At 40.4% G+C, this 9711-nt stretch overlaps 1 protein-coding gene and 1 long non-coding RNA gene across 4 annotated transcripts in view; one reads left to right on the forward strand and one right to left on the reverse strand.

Annotated features, from left to right (window-relative positions):
- Positions 1–2830, reverse strand: part of LOC135094355 (uncharacterized) — a 48117-nt gene extending 45287 nt beyond the window's left edge. For 2 of the 3 annotated variants that reach the window (XR_010263759.1, XR_010263758.1), the window contains exon 1: positions 2321–2828. This is a non-coding gene — a long non-coding RNA (uncharacterized LOC135094355). Of the gene's footprint in view, positions 1–2320 lie in introns of all 3 variants that reach the window. The other variant, XR_010263762.1, reaches the window with a different exon arrangement.
- A 331-nt stretch (positions 2831–3161) lies between these two features.
- The window catches only part of LOC135094350 (serine/threonine-protein kinase pakA-like), an 8499-nt gene continuing 1949 nt past the window's right edge, over positions 3162–9711 (forward strand). Inside the window, exons 1-10 of the mRNA XM_063994383.1 lie at positions 3162–3467; positions 3621–3749; positions 4813–4947; positions 5335–5543; positions 5879–6102; positions 6570–6793; positions 7116–7239; positions 7842–7907; positions 8395–8564; positions 9045–9711. The exon at positions 9045–9711 is cut by the window's right edge and continues 1949 nt beyond it. Of these exons, the coding sequence (XP_063850453.1) occupies positions 3622–3749; positions 4813–4947; positions 5335–5543; positions 5879–6102; positions 6570–6793; positions 7116–7239; positions 7842–7907; positions 8395–8564; positions 9045–9711 (1947 nt within the window). The 5' untranslated portion in view covers positions 3162–3467; position 3621. The remainder of the gene's footprint in view (positions 3468–3620; positions 3750–4812; positions 4948–5334; positions 5544–5878; positions 6103–6569; positions 6794–7115; positions 7240–7841; positions 7908–8394; positions 8565–9044) is intronic.

Consider the following 9711-nt stretch of genomic DNA (forward strand, 5'->3'; position numbering starts at 1 on the left):
CCAAACACAGCCAAAACACTTCTTAAACATCCAAAACACACTCAAAACACCCCATATCATCTCAAAATACCCGAAAAACTCACCCAAACACACCCAAATTGCACTGAAAACATCCAAAACATCTATCACAAAACTCATCAAACCCAACCAAAACGCGCTTATAACATCCAAAAAACACAGCCAAAACACCCACAACACCCTAGAATACCCACAAAACTCACCCAAACACATTCAAAACAATCTCAGCACACCAACTACCCTCAAAACTCATCCAAACACACTCAAAGCACCCACAACACCCTAGAATACCCACAAAACTCACACAAACACACTCAAAACACTCTCAATACCCCAAACTATCCACAAAACTCATCCAAACGCACTCAAAACACTCAAAATATCCAAAGCACACCCAAAACACTGCAAAATTCATTCAAACACACCAATAACACTCCACAACACCACAGAACATGCCCAAAACAAACCCAATACGCCCCACACACTCAAATACACGCAAAAGACTCCACACACACACACACACAAACACAAACACACACACACACACACACACACACACGCACACACACACCAAAACTCACTCAAAACACCTAAAACACCCAAAATAAAAACAAACAAACAAACAAACAAACTCACAACACCTCAATATACCCCCAAACACACCAAAACACTCCACAGTATATTCTAAACACCCCACAAGATTAAAAACACATAAAATACACGTAAAACATTCTAAGCCACACTTAAAATACCTAAAATTTTACCAAAATACACAGATAACAGCTAATATACATCCTAAACACACCTAAACACCTCCAAACCTCACTACCCTAGCTCAAAATACCCGACAATACTCCTAAATACACCCAAAACATACTTAAAACACCGAAAATACACGAAACATTACAGAAAAGGCACCGCAGAAAAGGGAAACTAAGCTAAACGTTGCCTTCTTTCCGTTTACGTGTTATGCCTCCTCCTCCTCCTTCATTTCTCTTATTTCTCTCCTTCTACTACTACTACCTACACACCTGAGTTTGGAAACAGCTGGAAACACTGCAAAAAATTGGAAATTAAGGTAAATATTGACGAGGAGATACTGGGGCCGAGCGATTCCTGGGTCGTTGATGACGTCACAGGCGAGCTGCCGCCAGCTCGCTGGCTTACGTACGTAACGTATATATTTCATTTTGAAATTGACCCCTACAAAAAATGAAGCTAGGCTCAAATGCATTATATAATCTGACTCGATAATTACTTTAACTAATATTCACAGTATCAAAACATCTCCAGCTTGAGTAGTTGTAAAAAAATATTAGATGAAATATTGAAAAAGTGTTGGAACTTTTGACACCATTAAAAACATTGAAAAGTCCACCCATTTCACTTTACGCCGGTAAAATAACACTTAAAAAAAATCTGAACTATTTTTTCAAGCATTGCAACGTTAGTTACAAGCTGAAATAGAGATACGAAAAATGCAAAAAATGACAAAATCACCACTTTTAACGGGGCCATAAGCCTATTCAAAGTCCACATACTTAACTCAACAGGATCGCAAAACACTTTAATTATCATAAACGATTTTTTGAAGCCATAAAATCTTCATTAAAGCTTCAAATAAACAAGCGGAAAATCGGGTTGGGTAAAAATCACCGTACAGACTGCCCTATATTTACGAAAAAAAAAAAACAACAGCAAATTTAGCACATTTACTGAACTGAAGCAAGAAAAACACTTAAAAGGCATCGAAATATTTTTAGAATCCATAAAAACTTACTTTACAAGCCAAATAAAATCATTCAGAAAAAATAAAAAAAATATTGGAACCCAAGAAGGAGCAATCCATAATGGCGGCCATCGGAGGTGACCTCAGTGGGGGAGCCAGCCGCCATATTTCTTCAATTATTCCTTCATGACACCAAACCCGGCAATGGCGGATATATGTGACCAGCGGATATGAATTCTAGACATATGGGTCCATCTTTTGATATGTTTTGGCTTACAATAAGTGAGAGTCGAAGCAAATAATGGCTGAAAACACTGAAGCCCTGCCTCTACCTCAGCTGATGGCTTGTTTACATATTGACAAACTTTCAATATTTCCCTAAATTTTCAACTGTTTCCAGACTCAGTTGTAAACAAAATCTAAAAATAAATCAACAACCTTAAAAAAAATACCTAAAAACGAATAAAAAAAAAAAAACTAAATGAACGAGTACAAGACACTACTGGGAGGAGGAGGATGTTGTGGTGAAGGGAGTTACTTCGACTGAGCGGAGGCTGGCACCGCTGGACTCACCTTATGTACTCGTGCCTCTCTGCTTGGCGATGCTTGGTGCAGGGAGAAGCTGCCGGGAATACGGAAACACTGGTCAATCGAGCGTGTGGGGCAAGACACAATGCAAAGGCAAGTGATCCCAATGCTAACCAAAACACTGCAGCCAGCCGACAGCACTTCCTCCTCAGCGTCCCACCTGTCACTGCTCCTCAACTCACCCACTCTCTCTCACACACACACACACAAAAGTTGACATGTTGTCAAATAATAATTCAAATAATATAAATATCCTCACTTCCTCACTCTCTTCCCCCACTCCATACCAGCTACGTGATTATGAACGAACACTTCATTCACTGCTGCACCTTGTCACCGCAGCAAACACAAACCAGCGCAGGATAGGCTCAACTAAAATGCTCCTACTCTCTCTCTCTCTCTCTCACCATCCACCAGAGAAGGTTTAACTCATGTGAAATTCCAACAATGCTAAAGGGATAAGCAAAGGGACTAGCAGGGAATTGGAACAACCGCGCCCTTAATACACATCCACACACACACACACACAAGACAGACAAGAACATCGGCCTGTCCCAAGTTGTGTATTGTCTCATTCTTAATATTTGAGGACCTGTTGTCATTTGTTTCGTATATTTTTTTTTATTTGTTATATTTTATCAAGTGTTTTTGGATGGTTTGAGAAAGTTTATGAGGGAATATTTATTGTTTACTTTTGTGTGGCATGAGGGCTTGCAGCGAGATTATGAAGTAGTTATGTGTTTATTCAGAAATTGAGATATTGTCAAATAAACACCACAACTCCAATCATCATCAGAATAAAAGGAAGGGAAAGAGTAAGAAGGAAACAAAAGACCCAGACAGTGAGACAAACCTGTCAGGGAGCGCCGTTTCAGAAGGCAACAACGCAAGCACCATCATCATCATCATCACCAGCCTACGGTGTAAACAAAGGACGCCTGTTTGAACTTGCAGCGCACCTTCGTCGTCTGTTTCACCACACATGTACTGCCCCTGGTGCCCCACTGTAGAGGAAACCGTTGAACATTGCGTTGTGCTTCACCACCACCAGTCGTACCCATCGGGATCAAGACTTGATCTGCCTACCCTACAAGCGTTAGAGGGTATTGACTCCTCCAAACGAACAGTACAGGTGTGTAAGTCATTTAGAACATGATGTAGAGAATAATTTGTGTATATGTAATATGGGAGGAGGAAAAAGACCTTGTTTATTTGTCCAGTACTCCAGACTCATTCCGCGAGTTCTTTACAAATCCTCATGTTCCACTTCCTTCCACCCCCGCAGGATGACGGAGCGTGTGGTGGTGCTGGTGGACATGGACTGCTTCTATGTGCAGGTGGAGGAGAGGGAGCAGCCACACCTGCGAGGCAAACCTGCAGCCGTGGTGCAGTACAACTCCTGGCGTGGTGGCGGGTGTGTACTTTGAGTTTTTAAGTCTTGTTTTACTTTTTGCAGTATTGTTATTGTTTTTGTTATTTTTATTATTATTATTATTATTATTATTATTATTATTATTATTATTTTTATTATTATTGTTGTTATTGTTCTTATTCTTATTCTTCTCTTTTTCTTCATCTTATTACTACACTACAACAACAAGAACTACTGGTAAATTTGCAGTTTCACCCAATATCCCCAACCTCTACCCACATCCCCCCAACCCCTCCAGCAAGCTTGCGGGCCTGTGGGGAACCTTTTTTTTTTTGGGGGGGGGCACATACGAGTGATATATAGACTGAAAATGTAGGGAAATTTCCCTAGAAGTCAAGGAAATTTCCTAAATGTAGCAAACCAAAAACCTATTATAACCAGGGGGCTGTGCCCCCTTGAACCCCCACTATTAGTATATTCAAACACAACCAGAAAACTAATCTAACCTAACCTTACCTTACCTAATCTTACTTAACCTATCCTAACCTATCCTAACCTAATCTAACCTTACCTTACCTAACCTGTCCTTATCTAACCTTACCTAACCTTACCTATCCTAACCTAACCTAACCTATCCTATCCTATCCTATCCTATCCTAACCTAACCTATCCTAACCTAATCTAACCTAACCTATTCAAACGTAACATAACTCCCCAAAAAGTATTAAAAATCTAGGGATATTTACCTACAAGTGAAAGAAACACACGAACACACTCACTATCCTTCAATGACTGTGGAAACAGGATCCCAGCTAAAAACTGAGGTAAATCTTTGAAATTTCGTCCCGACCTTATTATTAATTTGCGACAAGGTAATATGGGGTAGAAATGCTCCTAGCAGTGTGATCTAGACCGTGAGACACTTCATAGTTATGTGCGGTTTATTGGGGGAAACTGCAATTATACTAAACTACTACTACTACTGTTCTAGTTATTATTTTTGTTTTCCTCACCACTATTACTACCACTGTTGTTTATCTTCTTTTTCTTAATTTTTCATCATCACCACCACCACCACCACCACCACCAATGGCTCTCCCTACAGGATCATTGCAGTGAATTACGAGGCACGGGGGTTTGGCGTGAAGCGAGGCATGCGTGGTGACCAGGCCAGGGAGAGGTGCCCCGACATACAGTTGGTGCAGGTGCCCGTCAGTCGTGGCAAGGCAGACCTGAATAAGTGAGTTGACTAGTTGATGAATTTATTTATTTATTTATTTTTTTTATTTTTTTTTAATGTAAGAGGTGCACTGGCTTAGGACAACAAGGAGGATAAAAAATAGGCAGTAGTGTTGATGTGTTGTCCCCGGCTGGCAGTTCTAAGTTGCCACAGTAATAGTAATAGCAACAGTAATAGTAATAGTAATAGCAATAATAGTGGATTTTCCTCTCAGTGTTACTACATCAGACACTCTCATCATATTACAACATTCATAAACAACATATGCACTGTGATATTGAGTTTTTTCCACAAAAATAAAATACGTACTTCAGTTTCTGCTTTGTAACGAAACCGTTCTCTACCCAGCACACAAACGTCATTACATTGGTGCCTCTTGCTCAACAGGTACAGAGAGGCAGGTAAGGAGGTCATCAATGTGCTTGTGGAATTCAGTGACTGCGTTGAGAGGGCCAGCATTGATGAGGCCTACGTGGATCTGACCAGTGTGGTGGACAGGCGGATGGCAGAGGTGGAGGAGAGGGTGTCAGCCGCGGCCCTTCCCTCCACCTGGGTTGTGGGCTACAGTGGAGAGGAGGAGGTGGAAGGGGAAAAAGGTTTGTGTTATTGTGTGTTTTGTTGTGATAGTAGTGGTGTTGTAGTAGGGTCAATAGGAGCAATAGTAGTGATAGTAGTAGGAGTAATGGCAGTATCAGTTCTTATGAAAGTAGTAATGAAAGAAATAAAAGTAATATTGTCAGAATTAGTAGTGGAAGTAGTTTAGTAGTAGTAATAATAGCTTTAATAGTAGATAACAACTGAGAAACATTTAATTAAACTGTAGTTGTAATAATAATAGTAATAATAATAATAATAATAATAATAATAATAATAATAATAATAATAATAATAATAATAATAATAATAATAATAATAGATAACCTTTCCACAGGTGACAGAGAAGCCAGCTTAAACAAATGGGTTGCAGGACTCAACCAAGAGGATAAACCAGAGTTAGAGGAGGAGGAGGAGGAGGATGAGGAGATGAGGAGAGGCAGGTCAGGGAGCAAGGCTGACCTCCGCCTGGCCCTTGCCGCAGCACACTGTGAGGAGATGAGACGTGCTGTGTTCACTCGGACCAGCTTTAAGTGTTCTGCAGGAATAGCACATAATAAGGTTTGTTGTTTTATGTTTTTTTTTGTTTTTTTGTTTATTTATTTATTTATTTATTTATTTATTTATTTATTTATTTATTTATTGTTGTATGTGTCAAGACTTGGTGGTGGTGATAGTTGTTGTTGTTAGGGTATAAAATGTCTGTGTGTGTGTGTGTGTGTGTGTGTGTGTGTGTGTGTGTGTGTGTGTGTGTGTGTGTGTTAGTAGTAGTAGTAGTAGTAGTAGTGGCAGTAGATTTACATATTCTAATATCACCACAAACAATACTTACAATTTCCTGCCTTAATCTTGATAATTTCACTTTTTCTCCCACTTTTTCCACTATTTTTCCTTTAATTCACATAACTTACCTTTCCTTCTTCCAACACTGTTATTTTCCTTTCTTCCTGACACCCACCCAGCCATCTTATAATTAATTTCCTTTCCAGTACTATTATTTCTCTTTTTTCCTGCCATTGCCCCCACAGATGCTGGCCAAGCTGTCCTGCGGCCTGCACAAACCTAACCAGCAGACCGTCTTGCCCCAGGGGAAGGTGCAGACCCTGTGGGACGGCCTGCCTTTAGGGAAAGTCCGAAACCTGGGAGGGAAGCTTGGGGACTCCCTGACAGAGACCCTGGGCTGTGTGACCATGGGGGACCTCTCCAGGGTGTCACTTAGCAGGCTGGCAGTCCACTATGACCATAAGACTGCGTTAGTATAATATTTTTGTCTTTGTATTATTTTTATTTTTTTTTATGTATTCATTTTTTTGTTCTTTATTCTTGTGTCTGTTTGTGTGTGTGTTCTTCCTTTTGTGTTGATTTGATATTACTTTAATTTTACATCAATAATAAATCAACCTGAGCCTATTCTCACTTATATGCATTCATTTTTAGTGTAAATTTAGAAATACTGCCTGTTTATTCTCAAAATTTTCTGCATTTCATTTAATCTTCTTATAACAACAAAAAATAACCTAATTAACATATATATTATCTCTGCCACCACCACCACCACCACCACCACCACACAGGCACTGGCTCCACAGTCTGGGCCGCGGCATTGACACCGAGGCTGTCACGTCCCGTCAGCTGGCAAAGAGTATTGGGTGTGGCAAGAATTTCCAAGGCCGTGAGACTCTTGACACGCCAGACAAGGTGTGTTGATGTGACCTTGTGACCTTGACATGACCTTGAAATTATTTATTTATTTGCTTTATTTATTGAGATTAGTAAAATTATAACCTTTTTTGAATTTTTTCTTATTTTGATTTTGTTTAATTATTTTTGGACTTATTAATGTTGTGACTTTATTGAAATTGACTTGTTTTTATTTAATCTTTATGTGTAAGTGTATATTACTGTTTTTATTTATTTTATTTTTGTTATCTTGTTAAAATTGTAACTTTTTAACTAGAGGAGGTGTGCAAGATAATGAGTGACCTTTCACCATAGCCTTTGACCTTGTTAAAATTGTGACCTTAACTGAAGAAGCATTTACTTTAGTGAATATACATGTATTTATCTTTCTTAATGGAGGAAGTGTGTAAGATCGTGACCTTATACCATAGCCATGTTGATGTGACCTTGTTAAAATTGTCACCTTAACTGGAGGAACTTTTTTTTTTTTTAATGTGAATGTACTGTACTTGGTTTATCTTTATTTATCATATGGTGTAGAATATTTATTGATATGAATATGTGTGTTTACCTCCATCTGGCATCTTCACTATTAATCCCACACTTGTCTCCCTTCACAGGTTCGAAAATGGACGAGAAGTTTGGCAGATGAACTTTCAGAGCGACTGGAGGCAGACAAGGCATCTGTGAGTGGCGTGTCTGTTTGTTTACTCTCTTACTCATTCCACCAAGGGCTGACAGGTGTGTGAGTGTGCGTGTGTGTGGTGCCTTGTCTGGGTTGCCCATGTGGGATTGCCAGCCTGGGTGTGTGGATAGTTAGTGTTTTGGTGGAGCAGGGGAAGGTTAGAGAGTGTGAATAAATGCAAACTGGAAATAAAACACTAAAGATGCCAAAATAAAGCGGACGTAAGACCAAAAAAATAAGGAAAATCAAGTAAAGTGTATCACCTCTGCTTGCTTAGGCTGTAGTAAACACCCCAGAAATAAAACAAAAGGCCAGAACACAGAAACAAATGCATTCACTCCCTCTCCTTACTGCAACCATAACAAAACACTCAAAAACACAATAAAACACAACCAGACATCCCTAAAACGCACAAAAATAACCCCTACAACACTGCCTAAGCCCTTAAACACCCAAATTAACCATTAAAACACCACTTAACCCCACAGAACAAACGCACAGCTCGGACTCTCACTGTGGGGGTACGTTTGGATGGGGATGACCGCTGGTGCTCCTTTACGCGTTCCTGCCGCTTGCCCTCCTATGACGCTGAAAGGATTTGCCGTGTGTCTCTTGCCCTTTTCCACCACACCAACATTGCTGCCACGCCTGATGTCTGGTAGGTGTGTGTGTGTGTGTGTGTGTGTGTGAGAGAGATAGAGATTTATTCAGTTTTTTCTTATTTATTTTCATTTTTGTTGCTGTTGTCTTATAAAATGTGTGTTTGTGTGTGTTTTTATTGATCTAGTTTTGTTTTATTTTATTTTCCTGTTTTATATTGTTGCTGTATTGAGTCAGACAGAGAGAGAAAGAGAGAGAGAGAGGCAGGCAATTTGAAGAAAGATGAGGATGAGGAGAGAGAGGTGTAAAGATAGACAGTTAGAGGAGGTGAGTTGATGAAGAGGAAAAGATGCTGAAGACAGTCAGTTAGAGGAGAGACGAGGCTGAAACGAGATGCTGAAGACAGGCAATTAAAGGAGAGGAGTTGACAAAAAATAAGAGACTGAAAAATTTATAAGCAGTGTCTATAAATTTAAGGAACCATAATCACCATCCTTGTCTTGGCTGAGCACCTTTGTGAGAGCTGCCTGTCTTTCAGGTCCCCATCTATCAAGCACATCAGTCTGTCCGCTGGCAAATTTCAGGACCTGGCTGGCTCTGGCTCGGCAAACATTCAGGAGATGTTTAGAAAAGCTGAGAGGAAGGCTTCTGCTACCACACCCATCCCTGCTACTGCCCCAAATGCCCCTGCAAAGCTCTCAAATGTGTCTGCAAGGTCCCCAAGTATTCTGTCTTTATTCTCCAACATTCCTGCAACCTCAAAAATCCCTGCAACGCCCTCAAATTTCCCTGCAACTTTGCCAAACATCCCTGCAACTTCGCCATCTTCCTCCTCCACCTTTCTCTCCCCCCAGACCCCCTCCACATCATTTTTCCTCCCAAAACTTTCCTCCAATGCATCTTTTTCTTCTCCCAAATCTTCCTCCTCCAGATTTTTTCCTTCCAAAACCTCCTCCAACTCTACCTCTCCTCCATCACCCTCCTCTTCTTCCTCCTCCTCCTCTTCTTCCTCTCCTTCATCACCGAACAACAATACTCAAGAGGAAGGGGAAGAAGACTCTCTGTTGGACGATTCAAACACTCAAGCAGTCATGCCCAGCCAATCACAGGCCTTGGAAGAGACACCTAGCCAATCGGCAGCCTCTATTCATCCCCAGGCTGAGGAACTCACCAAAAGGATGGCGGCAAAGGTCAAGCAAGGTCGT

Source organism: Scylla paramamosain, chromosome 45 (assembly GCF_035594125.1).
Source record: "Scylla paramamosain isolate STU-SP2022 chromosome 45, ASM3559412v1, whole genome shotgun sequence".
NCBI lineage: Eukaryota > Metazoa > Arthropoda > Malacostraca > Decapoda > Portunidae > Scylla > Scylla paramamosain.